The sequence below is a fragment of the Elephas maximus genome, chromosome 12, assembly GCF_024166365.1.
Source record: "Elephas maximus indicus isolate mEleMax1 chromosome 12, mEleMax1 primary haplotype, whole genome shotgun sequence".
NCBI classification, from domain to species: domain Eukaryota; kingdom Metazoa; phylum Chordata; class Mammalia; order Proboscidea; family Elephantidae; genus Elephas; species Elephas maximus.
In genome coordinates, this window is record NC_064830.1 from 42298613 (window position 1) to 42316961 (window position 18349).

At 36.7% G+C, this 18349-nt stretch overlaps 1 protein-coding gene across 8 annotated transcripts in view; it reads left to right on the top strand.

Moving 5' to 3' along the window:
* Positions 1-18349, top strand: part of NCOA1 (nuclear receptor coactivator 1) — a 277613-nt gene that overhangs the window by 222777 nt on the left and 36487 nt on the right. For all 8 annotated transcript variants that reach the window (XM_049902741.1, XM_049902739.1, XM_049902743.1 and 5 more), the window contains exons 13-16: positions 2751-2931; positions 14108-14225; positions 16046-16214; positions 17307-17621. In XM_049902741.1, the coding sequence (XP_049758698.1) occupies positions 2751-2931; positions 14108-14225; positions 16046-16214; positions 17307-17621 (783 nt within the window). The remainder of the gene's footprint in view (positions 1-2750; positions 2932-14107; positions 14226-16045; positions 16215-17306; positions 17622-18349) is intronic.

The window sequence follows — 18349 nt, forward strand, 5'->3', positions numbered from 1 at the left end:
TGAGAATGCATTTACAAAGACTCCATTGTGAAACAAGATTCACACTTTGTATGCACAGGTCCTTCAGTTTCTTGAACCAGCTTAATTTTCTGCCTTCATCTCAAAACTCTCTCTCTTCCCTTAGTCATACTGTATTCTAGGAACATGGAAGTTCTTGCCATTCCTGAAATAAGCCATGTCTCTTCTCAGCATCTTCTGCCTTACTCTCCTTTCTGTGCCTGCCAAACTTCTACTCATCCTTCACAAACCAATTCAAACGTCATCTCTGTAAAGCCTTCCCCAGGAGCCCTAGTTAGATGTTTTCTTTCATCTCTGCTCTCATAGTACTTTGTATCATCTCTATTTACCATCTGTAATTATACTGTTTTATTTACATGTGTGCTCTTAGAGGGTAAGGATGTGTCCCATGTTTCTTGGTACAACTACTAATATTGTTCATTTTAGAGCTGAAAAACAGCTTTAAATAATAACTGTATTAAAACTCCGACTCATGAAAATTAAGTTCAAAAGCAACAGCTTTATAAAACAATGCCATTGTGAACATCCTAGTGCATTTATTTTGGTTCACATGTACACTCATTTCTGTGGGTTCATCCCTAAGAGTGGAATTACAGGATCTTAAGATGAGCATGTGGCATAATGGTTAAGAGCAACGGCCGCTGACCAAAAAGTCTGCAGTTCGAATCCACCAGGCACTCCTTGGAAACTCTACAAGGCAGTTCTACTGTGTCCCGTAGGATGGCTATGAGTCAGAATCGACGTTGACGGCAATGGGTTTGGGTTTTTTTTTTTTTTTGGAAAATACGTGTGTGTTCACCCATAGTAGTAATGCCAGACAGTTTTCCTTAGTATGAGAATTCTTTATAGCTGTTCCGTGTCTTTGTCAAAACTCAGTATTGTCAGCCTTTTAAATTTTAGCCATTCTGGGGTGTATGTTAGCACCACTTTTTTTTATATCTGGGGTGTATGTAGTGATATCTTATAGTTTTAATTTACATTTTCCTCATAAATGTTTATTGATCATTTGGATATCCACTTTTGTGAATTGCCTATTCAACTCTTGCCTGTTTTCTTATTGACTTTAAGAGTGCTTTACATATTTTGGATAAGAGTCCTTTATCAGTTACATTATTTGCAGATGTCTTCTCTGTGCTATAACTTGCCTTTCCATTCTCTTAATGGTGCTTTTTGATGAAGTGAAGTCCTTCATTTTAATGTAGCCCAATTTTTTGATCTTTTCCTTTGTGGTTTTTGAACACGTTTAACAAAAGACATGTGCAAGCATGTTCATGGTAGCTTTATTTGTATTAGCCCCAAACTAGAAACAATACAAAAATACACCACAGTAGAACAGTAAATATATTGTGATCTGGTCATACAATGGGATACTATTCAGTAGTGAAAATGAATGAACTACTGCTATATGCGACAATGTGTCCAAACCTCAGCAGCATCATGTTAAGGGAAAGAAGCCGGACATTTAAAGAATACATAAATATGATTCTATTTATGCAATTTAGAACCAGAAATTTTAGTTAAATTGAAACCCAAACAGATGATATTACTGAATTGGAAATTATATATTGATGAATTATCTCCTAAAGTAGTTATAGTTGAAGAATATAGTAGAAATAAAGGCCATTTTTCTTCTAGCCGTAACCCTGACAGATGTAGGGACTTCCTGTCTTCTATAGATCTTCTTATATTATTAAATCCTTAAGTGAAAAGTAGCCTTTTTGAGATCTTTAAAGCTGATGTACTATTTATAAAAAAATCTCCCGGATGGGAGGATAGAGAGAGTTGGAGGCTGCCAAAGTTTTCACGAAAGGAGAGACTGGAAGGGCCGACTCATTAGGGGGAGAGCAAGTGGGAGTAAGGAGTAAGATGTATATTATCTTATATGTGACAGACTGACTTGATTTGTAAACGTTCACTTGAAGCTCAATAAAAGTTAAAAAAAAAAAACAAATAGCAAGAATGTACTCCTCCTAATTCTGGTCCAGCTTCCCGATGGGATCAACCTGGCCTATCATCCTATATCAATCCTACTTGCTAATAGGCACACAGATACCTTTAATGTGTGCAATGGCTCTGACAGTTCTCAGCATACATTAGCTTACTGAACACTTGTAGGAGAAATGAATGACAGGTTTGGCAATGGCTGTGTTAAAATTTCACCTACAGAAAATAAGAAGAGTGAAGATTTATCCCTGTTGGTCATTTCCCCAGAGATGTCTGTGTGAATCAGCAAGGAATAAATGAATATCATGCTCAAAAAAAAAAAAAAAAAATTCCCAAACTATTTTAAATTTTGAGGAAAAGGTTATGTCAGTGTAAATTTATTTTCCATTTCATCATAAAAGTAAGCCATTTAATAAAAATTTTAAAAATATGACAGGAAAAATCACCCATAATGCCATCATTCTAACAGTACTTTTGACTCTTCTTTCCAGTGCAGTCTTCTTCTTCCTTTGCATAAGTTTTACATCAAGATATGTTAGACAAATACTATGTATCTATTATCTTATATCCTGCAGTATATTAATATTATATGCATCCAAAGTGTTTTTTCCAATGGAATATGTAGATCGTGTCATTTCAAAGAGGTCGCAATTGTTCTAATTATTTCTTCTCTCTTCATTCTCTTGTCGTCATTCTTAATTCATGGAGTTTAAAGCAGGAATTTTTTTCTGCATTGTTTTAGATGAAAGTGTGGAGTATGTTTCCTCTAACTTGGTTTCCATTTTTAGTTCACAGCTGACCTTGATCAGTTTGATCAATTGCTGCCCACGCTGGAGAAGGCAGCACAGCTGCCAGGCTTATGTGAAGCAGACAGGATGGACGGTGCAGTCACCAGTGTCCCCATCAAATCAGAGATCCTGCCAACTTCTCTTCAGTCCACCACTGCCAGACCCACTACCAGACTGAATAGTATGTGTTGGTACAAACTCTATTTTAAATGTTTAATGATGACGTGGATTAGTACTTTGTCTCTTATCATTATTTCATAGACCTTTGTTTTATTGAGAATGAACTCTCTTTTCATTAACACCACTATAAATAATATATATATACATAATGCATACAGATACATGCAGTATACATACATTTAGATATATGAATTTCACTCACTGTGTGTATTTGAAATTACAGTGTAACACCTACCCTTTTGTAATTAATGTTAAGGTGAACAGTTGATGTTAAGGTGAACAATTGTGTGTTCTTACCAAAACATCCCATAGCAAGACTTTTAGAAATATAATGCTGGGTCAGATCATATTTCCCAAAGTGTATTCCTTAAACATTAACTGCTTTGTGTTGCAAAAAAGAGAAGATTCTGTAGTAAAATACACTGGGCAAGTGCTCAATGGCCCATACATTCCCCTATTGTTGAAGTTTCAATAGGCTTATAAAGATGCGTAATAAAAGTTTTGAGATGTCCTGTGTTAAAGAAGCCAGTTTAGATTTCTTTAACCCAGCAATTCCCACACTTATTCGACTAAATTTTCTTTTCTCAAGAAATACATGGTACCCCACAGAATGAGTTTTCCATGGAGCGCTGTTTAGGAGACACAGTTTTAAAATAGGTCCTCATTGTGCTAACCCGGTATAGTGTTCTCCTAATTAAGAGACACTTTAATAGTGTAGGAAGCCCTGGTGGTATAGTGGTTAAGTGCTATGGCTGCTAACCAAAGGGTCGGCAGTTCAAATCCACCATGTGCTCCTTGGAAACTCTTTGGGGGCAGTTCTACTCTGTCCTTGTTGTTGTTGTTAGGTGCCGTCGAGTCGGTTCCAACTCATAGCAACCCTATGCACAACAGAGCGAAACACGGCCCGGTCCTGCACCATCCTCACAATTGTTTTTATGCTTGAGCTGATTGTTGCAGCCGCTGTGTCAATCCACCTCGTTGAGGGTCTTCCTCTTTTCCGCTCACCCTGTACTCTGCCAAGCATGATGTCCTTCTCCAGGGACTGATCCCTCCTGACAACATGTCCAAAGTATGTAAGATACAGTCTCACCATCCTTGCCTCTAAGGAGCATTCTGGCCACACTTCTTCCAAGACAGATTTGTTCGTTCTTTTGGCAGTCCATGATATATTCAATATTCTTCGCCAACACCACAATTCAAAGCCGTCAGCTCTTCTTCGGTCTTGCTTATTCATTGTCCAGCTTTCACATGCATATGATGCGATTGAAAATACTGTGGCTTGGGTCAGGCCCACCTTAGTCTTCAAGATGACATCTTTGCTCTTCAACACTTTAAAGAGGTCCTTTGCAGCAGATTTACCCAACGCAACGCGTCTTTTGATTTCTTGACTCCTGCTTCCATGGCTGTTGATTGTGGATTCAAGTAAAATGAAATCCTTGACAACTTCAATCTTTTCTCCGTTTATCATGATGTTGCTCATTGGTCCAGTTGTGAGGATTTTTGTTTTCTTTATGTTGAGGTCTAATCCATACTGAAGGCTGTGGTCTTTGATCTTCATTAGTAAGTGCTTCAAGTCCTCTTCTCTTTCAGCAAGCAAGGTTGTGTCACCTGCATAACGCAGGTTGTTAGTGAGTCTTCCTCCAATCCTGATGCCCCATTCTTCTTCATATAGTCCAGCTTCTCGGATTATTTGTTCAGCATACAGATTGAATAGGTATGGTGAAAGAATACAACCCTGACGCACACCTTTCCAGACTTTAAACCACCCAGTATCCCCTTGTTCTGTCTGAACAACTGCCTCTTCATCTATGTAAAGGTTCCTCATGAGCACAATTAAGTGTTCTGGAATTCCCGTTCTTGGCAGTGTTATCCTTAGTTTGTTATGATCCACACAGTCGAATGCCTTTGCATAATCAATAAAACACAGGTAAACATCCTTCTGGTATTTTCTGCTTTCAGCCAGGATCCATCTGACATCAGCAATGATATTCCTGGTTCCACGTCCTCTTCTGAAACCGGCCTGAATTTCTGGCAGTTCCCTGTCGATGTATTGCTGCAGCCGTTTTTGAATGATCTTCAGCAGAGTTTTGCTTGCGTGTGATATTTTTTTTTTTATAATTTTTATTGAGCTTTAAGTGAACATTTACAAATCAAGTCAGTCTGTCACATATAAGCTTATATACACCTTACTCTATACTCCCACTTACTCTACCCCTAATGAGTCAGCCCTTCCAGTCTATCCTTTCGTGACAATTTTGCCAGTTTCTAACCCTCTCTACCCTCCCATCTCCCCTCCAGACAGGAGATGCCAACACAGTCTCAAGTGTCCCTCATGCTTGCATGTGATATTAATGATATTCTATAATTTCCACATTTGATTGGATCACCTTTCTTGGGAATAGGCATAAATATGGATCTCTTCCAATCAGTTGGCCAGGAAGCTGTCTTCCATATTTCTTGGCATAGACGGTGAGCACCTCCAGTGCTGCATCTGTTTGTTGAAACATCTCAATTGATATTCTATCAATTCCTGGAGCCTTGTTTTTCACCGGTGCCTTTGGAGCAGCTTGGATTTCTTCCTTCAGTACCATCAGTTCCTGATCATATGCCACCTCTTGAAATGGTTGAACATCGACTAATTCTTTTTGGTATAATGACTCAGTATATTCCTTCCATCTTCTTTTGATGCTTCCTGCATCGTTTAATATTTTCCCCATGGAATCCTTCACTATTGCAACTCGAGGCTTGAATTTTCTCTTCAGTTCTTTCAGCTTGAGAAACGCCGAGCGTGTTCTTTCCTTTTGGTTTTCCATCTCCAGCTCTTTGCACATGTCATTATAATACTTTGTCTTTTCGAGAGGGCCTTTGAAATCTTCTGTTCAGTTCTTTTACTTCATCAGTTCTTCCTTTTGCTTTAGCTGCTCGAAGCTCAAGAGCAAGTTTCAGAGTCTCCTCTGACATCCATCTTGGTCTTTTCTTTCTTTCCTGTCTTTTCAGTGACCTCTTGCTTTCTTCATGGATGACGTCCTTGATGTCATTCCACAACTCGTCTGGTCTTCTGTCACTAGTGTTCAATGCGTCAAATCTATTCTTGAGATGGTCTCTAAATTCAGGTGGGATATACTCAAGGTCATATTTTGGCTCTTGTGGACTGGCCCTGATTTTCTTCAGTTTCAGCTTGAACTTGCATATGAGCAATTGATGGTCTGTTCCACAGTCGGCCCCTGACCTTGTTCTGACTGATGATATTGAGCTTTTCCATCATCTCTTTCCACAGAGGTAGTCAGTTTGATTTCTGTGTGTTCTATCTGGTGAAGTCCATGTGTATAGTCGCCGTTGATGTTGGTGAAAGAAGGTATTTGCAATGAAGAAGTCGTTGGCCTTGCAAAATTCTATCATTCGATCTCTGGCATTGTTTCTATCACCAAGGCCATATTTTCCAACTACCAGTCCTTCTTCTTTATTTCCAACTTTTGCATTCCAATCGCCAGTAATTATCAATGCATCTTGATTGCATGTTTGTTCAATTTCAGACTGCAACAGCGGATAAAAATCTTCTGTTGCTTCATCTTTGGCCCTAGTGGTTGGTGCATAAATTTGAATAATAGTCGTATTAACTGGTCTTCTTGTAGGTGTATGGATATTATCCTATCACTGTCAGCGTTGTACTTCAGGATAGATCTTGAAAGGTTCTTTTTGACGATGAATGCAACACCATTCCTCTTCGAGCTGTCATTCCCAGCATAGTAGACATTATGATTGTCCAATTCAAAATGGCCAATACCAGTCCATTTCAGCTCACTAATGCCTAGGATATCGATGTTTATGCGTTCCATTTCATTTTTGACCATTTCCAATTTTCCTAGATTCATAATTCATACATTCTAGGTCCTGATTATTAATGGATGTTTGCAGCTGTTTCTTCTCATTTTGAGTCATGCCACATCAGCAAATGAAGGTCCCGAAAGCTTTACTCCATCCACGTCATTAAGGTCGACTCTACTTTGAGGAGGCAGCTCTTCCCCTGTCATCTTTTGAGTGCCTTTCAACCTGGGGGACTCATCTTCCAGCACTATATCAGACAATGTTCCGCTGCTATTCATAAGGTTTTCACTGGCTAATGCTTTTCAGAAGTAGACTGCCGGGTCCTTCTTCCTAGTCTTTCTTAGTCTGGAAGCTCAGCTGAAGCCTGCCCTCCATGGGTGACCCTGCTGGTATCTGAATACCGGTGGCATAGCTTCCAGCATCACAACAACACACAAGCCCCCACAGTATGACAAACTGACAGACGTGTGAGGGTGCTCTGTCCTATAGGGTTGCTATGAGTCAGAATCGACTTGTCGGCACTGGGATTTTTTTTTTTTTTTAGTAGTGTAATTCATGAAGATAGAGCTGTCAAAAATTTTTTACCCATCAAATTTTGAAGTTGAAAAAAGCAATGGTGAAATTCCACCGTGTGACCTTGAATTAAAGGAAACTAACCAGCTCACTTTCAAAATTTGCCTGGGTTCTTGACCTATGTTCTGTCTCCCTTCTGAGGGGATCAGTTGTGAGACTTCTTTTTTTTTCAGTATTTCTACAGCTTTCAACTGCTATGATCCAATTCCTCGATGTTTACCAAGATTTCCAGGCAGCTGGAGAGAAGAATCTTAAGTCCTTAATGCCATTTTTGGCAGTGGTTTTTCAGCTGACCAGAGCACTGAATGAGGAGTCAGAGCCTAGGTTCAAGTCTCACATTCTCTGTTTATTAGCAATGTGACTTCAAGCAAGTAAATTTTCTGGGCCTTATTTTATCTACAACATAAGAATTAGATGAAAATGACATCAAAAGTTTTTTCTAGTTGAAACTGCTCAGTTCCCAACTCTGGGATATCAGACACAGATGGGGAAACAGTAAGGTATAGAGAGATAGGATAAAATGTAAGTCTGCATATTGATTGTTTTGATCCTGGGCCCCTTCCCCACTAGGTGTCGGAGACTGGAAGGGTTTTCTCAGGATACTGACTGATCAAAAACCACTTAACTCTGCCTCAAACTATTTTTACTCTGATGTTAAAATTGCTATACTGAAGTTCTTTTGATTAATGCTTGCCTAATCTTTTTCTGTCCTTTTATTTTTAGTCTTTCTATGCCTATATGTTTTATGATGTTCTTTTTTCTCATTTCAGTGGGTGAATTAATCCATTTACATTTATTTTGATTTTTGGATATGTTTAGCATCTTATCTCCAATTTTTCATTTATTATGTTTTTTTTTGGTCCTGCTTTCTGTTGATTAACTTTTTTAATCTGTTTTTTACCTTCTAAACTTTTCATGTATTATAATTATTTCATTATTATTTCTAAATCTCATAGTCTTTCAAAATAAGGCTTTTTTTTTTTTTTTTTTAGTAAAGGGTGAAAGATGCTGAGAACTGCAGAGTTCAGAACAATTATGTCTACATACCCTTCTTGTGACTCATATATATATGTGTGTGTGTGTGTGTGTGCTTTTAATCTGTATTTTATCTTCAAATTTCACAACCTTTCATAGTTGGTTTTATTAGCTACATCTTATCCCATGTCTTTCTCTTTAATACATTTGTTCTTTCACTAGAGAATATATGTAGATAATTGTATCAGAAAGAGTTAAGAGATGTTTGATTTTGTTTCCTCACATATCTGAAAATATATTTATTTTGCTGTCATACTTTAATGGTGCTGTGACAGGGTACAGAAATCTTGGTCCAAAATCATTTCCCTTCATAACTTTGAAAGATTTGCTTCATTATTTTTGCTTGTCCATTTTTTGTGAGTAGGAAAGATTATTTGGGAGAATCTGTGGGGTCAGTTTTCCAGATAAAAACTGAATCTTCAGCCACATCCATTTGGCTCTTCAGTCCATCTGTTGCCTTCTGTTAATCATTGCTATCATGTTTTAATTTCCAGAAATCATTTTGCTTTTTCATAGGTCTTATGAAAGAATTTTATGGATTTGATAGATTTTTTAATCTGTGTGGTGATATTTCTTATCATTACTCTAGTATTCATCCATTTTCTGTACTAACCTTTTTTCTTCGGAGTTACTTTCTTTGTTAAATTTGCTATCTCTCTTTCCTACTGTTGACTTTTCTTGAACGTTTGGTGAGATTTGACTCTCTGTCAGCCAGAAAGACCTAGAATAAACATATTGGTAGCTAGTGTTTCCTTAGCTAAAGTGAGAAGCCCTTTTCCCCTGGCAGTGAATGTAGGTTCTGATTATAGAAGCCCTGTTTCTCAGTTGTTGTTATGAGGGAGTGAGGCTTGGTAGTGGGGAAATCCCTCAGGGCAGCCCTAGCACCCACTCTGGAGATTCCCTGGGCAGAACTCCCACTTTGGAGTTATGTACTCACCACTTTAATCCCATGGGTAGGTTCCAGAGTCAGCTGCACTCAGGGCGGGGGCCTAGTGGCAGCTGTTCAGTCATCCTTTAATTATCCCACAATCGCCCATAATCGCCCATGGCCTGTACCTTTACCCAGATCAAATGACCACTGAGCTTGGAGTTGTTCTGGTGTCCTCCTGGGAAAACTCCCCTTCCTGGAAAATATTCTCATTTGCCTGTTGAAAGTTCATTAATTTAGTTGAGGTGTCAAAACATCTATTTGTTTCCATCTGTATTTTATCTTTGAAATCCTGCATTTCCTAACCTGCTGCCATTGCTCTCCTTTTGCCTTACTTTCTGCTATAGATTTATTTTTCCCCTGTTATTTTTTCTGTTATTTCAGTGACATTTTGGAGATAGGAAAAAATATAGGTGATACATCTACCACAGTAAACCAGAAAATCTCCTTAGATCTATTTGCGTATGCAAAAACTAAGATCCAGAGAGTGAAAAGGAAAACACACAAGGAGACAAAAACACGTCCAAAGTTATCCAGTTAGTATGTGCAGAAAAAAAAAAAAAAATTTTTTTTTTCCATGATTTAAATCTCAGTATCCCTGGTTTCAAAACATGTTGTTTATGTGTACACAAACGTCATGTAGTGTGACCAAGTGATGTAAATAATTTTTTTTTTTTTTTACTACAAGAGCATATCAAGATGGTTTTGTTGTTAGGTGCAGTTGAGTTGGTTCTGACTTATAGCAACTCTCCGTACAACAGAACAAAGCAGTGCCCAGTCCTGCACCATCTTCATAATCATTGCTATGTTTGAGTCCCTTGTTGCAGCCACTGCATCAATCCATCTTGTTGAGGTTCTTCCTCTTTTACATTGACCCTCTACCTTACCAAACATGATGTCCTCTGGGGACTGGTCCCTCCTAATAACATGTCCAAAGTATGTGAGATGAAGTCTTGCCTTCCTTGCTTCCAAGGAAGCACTCTGGCTGTACTTCTTCCAAGACAGATTTGTTCGTTCTTGCAGTCCACGGCATATTTAATATTCTTTGCCAGCACCATAATTGAAAGACATCAGTTCTTCTTAGGTCTTCCTAATTCATTGCCCAGCTTTGGCATGCATATGAGGCAATTTAAAATACCAGGACTTAGGTGCGCCTTAGTCCTTAAAGTGACACCTTTGCTCTTCAACAGTTTAAAGAAGTCTTTTGCAGCAGTTTTGCCCAGTGCAGTATGTCTTTTAATTCCTTGACCACTGCTTCCGTGGGCATTGATTGTGGATCCAAGTGACATGAGATCCTTGATAACCTCAGTATTTTCTCCATTTATCATGATGTTGCTTATTGGTCCAGTTGTGAGGACTTTTTTTTCTCTATGTTGAGGTGTAATCGATACTGAAGGCTTTTGTCTGATCTTCTTCAGTAAGTGCTTCAAGAACAGAACAAGGGGATACCGCATCATTTAAAATCAGAAAAGGTATGCATCAGGGTTGTATTCTTTCACCATATGTATTGAATCTATATGCTGAGCAAATAATCCGAGAAGCTGGAGTGTATGAAATAGAACAAGGCATCAGAATTGGAGGAAGACTTATTAACAGCCTTTGATATGTAGATGATGCAACTTTACTTGCTTAAAGTGAAGAGGACATGAAGAAAAAAAAAATCCTCACATCTGGACCAATAAGCAACATTGCGATAAATGGATGAAATATTGAAGTTGTCAAGGATCTCATTTCACCTGGATCCATAAATCAACGCCCATGGAAGCAGTGGTTAAGAAATCATTGAGCAAAACTGCCTCTTGGTCAAAATCTCTGCTATATCTTTTCAAATTCCTATTCTTTGAGGGCGGGTTTGACTTTTGAAATTTTCCAAAATCGTTTGGAGCCAAGTTTGTTGATCCAAAAAGAATAGTACTGTCATTTTTTTTCCCCCCCAAAAACCAAAATAGGTGTAACTATGATTAGATTTATTTTCTTAAAGGACTTAACAGCCAGGTTAAGAGAGTTCTAGAAGAATTCTGAAATATTTGAGCATTGGCTACACCATTGGAGTAAGTTAAAGATCTCCTGAAGTGGTGGTTTTCGTGGTTTGTGAACATACACAATCTGGTATGATTATTTTTTTAATTTTATTAATTTGTAGTCATATTAAAGATACTGTATAGCTGAAAATAATGAGCTTCACATACAACATTGGCAGTATTCGAAAAGATCTCCATTTTAATTTCCCTGCCTTTGAGGTTTTTGAGGTTACATTTAGGTTGTGATTTTTCTGCTGAGGTTTGTTTTTGCTTTTAAGTAATATATTCACATTCTTCAACATTAAAAAAAAAAGATACGTAATGAAAAGTTTCCTTCCCAGTTCTGTACCTAGCCACCCACTTCCCCTTCGTCTCCCTAGATGCAATGTTATTTATTTCTTCTTTACCTTCAAAAAACACACACAGAAACATCTTTTTTTTTTTAATACAGATAGTGTCATACACATTTACGGTGCTGTATCTTAATGTTTTTTGTTTTTTTTTTTTTGCGTAATGTTCCTTTGCTCTCATTCCATATCAGTACACAAAGAGCTTTATTCTTTTTTTTTTTTTTTTAATAACTACGTAGTGTTTCATTTTATAGTTGTGTCAAAATTTACTTAACCAGTTGCCTATTGGTAGGCATCTTTTGCTGTTAGAAAGCTGGAATGAATAATCTTATATAGAGATAATTTACCATATATGAGAGTATACTTGAAAAATACGTTTTGACTAGAATTGTTGGGTGAAAGGGTAAATATTGCCAAATGGCCCTTCTTAGAGATTATACCCATACACTCTAACCAGCATCCTTACCAACGCATGGAATTACTCACTTTGTTGTCTTTGGTAATCTGATGGTTGCTTTATTGTTTTAAGTTTCTCAGTGTAGTTTTAACCTGCATTTCTCTTATTGTGAATTAGATTATTTTTTCAGTGATTTTATGTGATCTGTTCATATTTTCTGACCACTTATCTATTTTATCTATTGAGTTATTGTTTTTTTCCTTACTGATTTATAGAAATTAGTTCTTTGTCTACATCATATTTTTAAAAATGAAGCCCTGTAGCTGCTGTGCACATTTACTGCTGAATGTAACACAAAACTGAACCAGAAACCTCCTTACCAACAGCTGGAGAAAATTAACTGTGCACATCAAAGCCAGTACAGACTGCTAGAGGATTCGAGTGTGCAACAGTCAGCCTCATGGTTAAGACAATGCTGTCTGCTTTGTGTGCACAAATTTTTTAATTATTTAATAATATGAGGCTCTTGTTGTCTCCATTGTGACTAGTGGGGCTGTACAGAACGGTTTCCTTTTAACTAGGTTTTAAATAGAGAAAGTATGATGTTAAGCCCTTTGCAAAGATGATAAAAAGTATGAATGGCTTGATCAGGGATCTCTAAGGGCTTGTTTTCTGCCCCCACTTCAGCTGCCTTTGTGACAGAGGGACTAGCAGGTGCATTAATTTCAAATGCTTTGTGGCTGTCTTGTGCTACTTGTATACGTACTTACTCGTGTTTGTGGTAGGGACACAGACAGGACCAAAAACAGTAGGTTTATTCCCTGAACAGAGAGAGATAATTTGTGTATTTCCTAAAAGATCCCAGCTAATTCTGGAAAACTTTATGGAAGACAGCTTCCAAAGGAAGTCCCAAAAAGTTGAAGTGACTTTTAGAATAAAAACTACTCTCTTCTAAGCATGCAGACAAAACTTTTAATTGAATCAAAGTTTGATTTGTTTAGCTTAGATCTACTTATTCTTCATCCATTACAAAGAGGAATTCTACCTAAATAAGTTTTCTCTTAAAACTCCAAAGCTTTTTTTAGTTTTATTTTAATGATCAGTTAACGTATGTTCATTTAGAAATGACAAATAAGCATACAAAAAGAAAAGGAATTTTTAATCTCATCCAAAATCAACCAAGGCTATATAGTCTATCACGGTTTTTTTTTTGTATTAATGTGTATGAAATGGTTTGATAAAAATTAAATTGTTCTGAATATAGTATCTTGGAACAAGCTTTTAAAAAATTTAGCAGTACATTGTAACTATCTGCACCATAACTCATTAATCAGTCTCTACATTTCTGGTATTTAGGTTATTTCCAATTTTTTTCTAGTATAAATAGTACAGAGACAATCATAAAACTTTAAAAAAATACGCACAGAAGAACTTTCTAAAATGCATATACTATTTTCTTAAATACAAACCATAATTTAAACCCTTTTTTAATTTGTCATCGTTTTAAGCATCGGTTATCATACACTTGTGTTCTAAGATTAATGACTGTAGAGCTTTGTCCATTTACTAACTGGCTCCAGACTGTGATGTTCTTCTAGTTATTGTCCTGCCCTTTATAGAGCTTCTTTTATCTTTTGTTTTTCTCTCTTTTATCTCTCGCTTCATGGCAATGGCACTGTCCCTATTGTAGCATTTTCTCATGTGCTGTAGACTGAAAACGCAGTTACCAAAAACTTTTATGATTATCTTTAAAATAAATAGTTTCTGATAAAGTCCTGAGTTATTCTCCTATGGTAACATCGACCTTCGTGCAAATTTTTTAACATCAGATTTTCTTCAACTCAGAGACTTTTCCTCACCTTTTTGCTTATTTTTTATTATGTGGCCACATTCTAGACAATTTGTTTCTGAATAAGTGACCTTTGTATCATTGAGCTACTATTTTATAGGGAAATCTCAATCTGCCATGCAATATATTACTTCTGAGAAATTTTGTCCTCTTATCCCCCATCGTAATACTCAGTTCTTGACTTTTCTTCTTTAATTAGGGTTGCCTGAGCTGGAATTGGAAGCAATTGATAACCAATTTGGGCAACAAGGAACAGGCGATCAGATGCCATGGGCAAATAATACAGTGGCAGCTGTAAATCAGAATAAACCAGAAGAGTAAGTAATATGTTTTATATTTTATGAGGTGTTAGATACCAGCTTTTGAAACAAAAAACTACTTTTCCCAAACTGGATTCCAGTCTACATTAGTATTTTGTGAGATGTTAATAGATGTAAATGTCTAGTGAAAAGGAAGGGTCGGGGGAGGTTGAACACTGAGTTCAACAGATTTATTTACGGCATGAGCACAAGACTAGTATGCATTGTAATCATCAAGAAATTGCTATATGACTGAAAGGGCTGACTCAATAGGGGAAGAGCAGGTGGGAGTACGGAGTAAGATGTATGTAAACTTATATGTGACAGACTGGATTTGTAAACGTTCACTTGAAGCTTAATAAAAGTTAATAAAAAAAAAAAAAAAGAAATTGCTATAGTAGGCAGCTGTTGTTTTCAATTTCATCTCTTTGCTTTGATGGAGTACCATAATACATCAGAATCTGTGGATCACTTGGCCTTAGTACAACAAATTTATTGCTCTTTAGCTTTCAGTTAAATAATTATTTTGTCCAGCTTTTCTCTTTGTTTAAAAAAGAGGGAAGATACTTTCTGTGTCTGCTCAGTGTCCCATCTTGGTTTGAACTTAATTTCTTAATCCACACAGCAACTATTCCATAACACAGAGTACATTTAACACAAGGTAGCGAAGGATTGTGATTTAGAGCATTAACTACAAACTATGTTCCCTCTTCCCTTCCCAAAAGAACAATCTTTATAATTATGTTCTTTTTCTTACTAGCATTATTTTCTATATAATTCTCGGTTTTACATATTACTTGGTATTGGTTTTGATCAGACTACTGTATTTTTATACAAATAACATGCACCTTCTATGTTTGTTTGCTAATGACTCCCTCCCCCCATGACTTATTTTTGCAAATGTACTATGCTAATTTTTTTTTTTTTTTTCTTTTAACTTCAATGTGTGAGAAAAATTGGCATGGCAGTCCTTATGAAAATACCTCCTGGTGGGGAGGGAGCAGTTGGCAAATAAATGTAGAAGGTGCTTGTTATTTGCATAAAAATATGGGACATGTATCCCTACATGTAATCATTGAGCAATTAGTTTTGTTGTTTAACACCGAGCATGCTTCATTTTTTAATTTGATTTCTTTTGTAAATGATAATTGTGTTATGCTGTCAATATGATTTGATAGTCTTTGAAAGTTAAGTAATATGATATATGCTATTCTGATTATGGTTCAGTTATCAACAGTTAACAGCAACCATAGAATAAATAGAATAAGAATAAATATGAATATAGGCTAAATGATTATTTCAGACTTTTTTGCTGATTTTTAATTTTTACTTTTAACAAAAATTCTTTTCCCTTTCATAACTATGGTTAATTTTTCAGGCTATTTCTGTAAGCCAGCATGAAGAATATGGAAACAAAGTTCAGTGATTGACAAAATAATGAAAAATATATTCAAGCTGTATACCAAATATTCATTTAATGTCTGTACATGAAGTAGAGAACATTTCATTGCATTAGAATTGATTGCAGAGCATCTCAACAGAGAATTTTCTAGAAACATATTTGCATATATAGATACATATATGTATATATTCATGGAGCCCTGGCGGTGCAAAGGATAAGAGCTCAGCTGCTAACCTAAAGGTCAGCAGTTTGAATCCACCAGCCGGCTCCTTAGAAACCCAATGGAACAGTTCTACTCTGTCCTAGAGGGTCGCTATGAGTCGGAATTGACTCCACAGCAATGGGTTTTTTCAACAGGTGTATAGATTCATGTTCTTCAGATTGAATAATTACTTGCTGTTATCAGCTTTAACTTTCTTATCTTTCGACCCTGCAGCCAGTGTATTAGTTCACAATTAGATGAGCTTCTCTGTCCTCCAACAACAGTAGAAGGAAGAAATGATGAGAAGGCTCTTCTTGAACAGCTGGTATCTTTCCTCAGTGGCAAAGATGAAACTGAGCTAGCTGAACTAGACAGAGCTCTGGGGATTGACAAACTTGTTCAGGTATTTACCAAAGTTGGCCTTATTTAAATGATGCAGCCTTGAGAAGCTAGAAAATGAATTTTAGGCAAGATTTTTCAATATTGTTCCCACTATGTTTTAGCTATTTTATAATTTACTCCTTGTGAAAGTTATCAAAATGTAGTTATGTAATGGGCTTTTTAAACCAAAAAATGTTATAACAGTTCATAGGATTAAAAAACCAGAAAGTCTCAGCCTTTCACTATGGGAAAGAATCTTACAATCTCCAGCTAGAATAGCATCCAGATTTATATCATCACCTCTTATTTTATTAAATAAAACAAGAATAAACTTGATTTATCCTTCATTCATGTTTGTCTTCAGTCTATGTATTCCACGACACTCCAACTTCCAGATTAGCATTTTTCAGACTGTGGGGTGATGACATCAATTTAGTGGGTCACGGTCAGCATTTTTTAATGGAATAAAAAGTGTAGAATAAAAATAGTAGAGTGCAAAGCCCATAAGAAGGGGAATTTACGTTTTATGAAGCTCCATTAAGTTACACACATATATACACATGAATGTGCGTGTATATATACAACAGGCCACAATTTAAAACGTATTTCTTACAGTGGGTAACAGTCAAAGAGTTTGAAAGCTGTAACTCTCTGGCATTCTGTTAAATCAGCTATTTTTTTTTTTTTTTTTAATAAGATAAAAGGATGAATTCTGGATTTGGTATTAAAAAATGCTTGATTAACCCCTCCTTTAAGAATTTCTCATGGCAACCTATTGAGTATAAATTGTATTGCTTTGTAGGCTTTGCAATAGTATTCTTTTTTAAACCTTTCAGCTTCCTTTCATTGGTTTAGGGCCTTTATTTTAACTATATTATCATCTCTTTATTGAAATCGTAACCATCTCAGTTAATCTGTAGTTCCATTTCAAAAGCAACTGTCCTAAGCGATTCATTTCGGTAGAAAATGTTGGGAAACTGTGACTTCAGCATGAATACATTATGATGGTCCTTTCTAGAGATAACCTTGTTTTCATGATAGCCAAAATTGTATAGAGAAACATGTCATTTATTGACAGAAGTTTATTTGTAAAATGTCCTGTCTTTTCTAACAGGGTGGTGGATTAGATGTGTTATCAGAGAGATTTCCACCACAACAAGCAACACCACCTTTGATGATGGAAGAAAGACCCAACCTTTATTCCCAGCCTTATTCTTCTCCTTCTCCTACTGCCAATCTCCCTAGCCCTTTCCAAGGCATGGTCAGGCAAAAACCTTCGCTGGGGACTGTGCCTGTTCAAGTAACACCTCCCCGAGGTGCCTTTTCACCTGGCATGGGCATGCAGCCCAGGCAAACTCTAAACAGACCTCCAGCTGCACCCAACCAACTCCGACTTCAACTACAACAGCGGTTACAGGGACAACAGCAGGTGAGTCCTCTTGCTTAGCAGTTGTTAATTTTAAAAGGTATGTGCCACAATCTCTCTGTAGTAAGAAGATGGCCCAATTGCTATAATAAATGTATGAATCTGCTTCCTGAACCCTTATATGAAAAATTCAAAGAACCATCCATGGTCCGATCCTAGGCAAGGTTTAAGGGACTCCATTCGATTAAAGACTGATGGTTCATAACAGTGTATTTTGAGACCCACAGTTAAAAAGTAATTTAATTTTGTTTCTCAAGATAAAAAATATTTTAGGATGAACATCATCTGCCTATTAAATTAGTAAAAGAGAACCATAGCCAACTTAGAAAATAGAGGATCAAGAGATACTGTTTATGATTATTGGAACAATAATTGAAGTTTATTTATGTTGTTTGAGTTGGGGGATTGGAGTCTAATGATATTACAATATGCAGAGCTGGGAGTTGTGGGTGAATTATGACAACCTTCCCTGTGTTGACAGAAAATGAGTAGATATAGTGGCATAAATATGTAAGATTGTATAAGCATCAGACATAAAGAATAATCAAAGGGACTAAAAAAGCAAGTGGTTAAAAGTGTTGTCCACGTTAGGAGCCCTAATACATGTCATAAACAGTATACAAAACATCGCTAACAATGCAGAAGAAAAACTATATAACTGGGAGCTCCTAAAAGTCAAACACTTACGCTCATCCCAGAGACTTCACGAAAAGAGTGAAAAGGTTACCTAC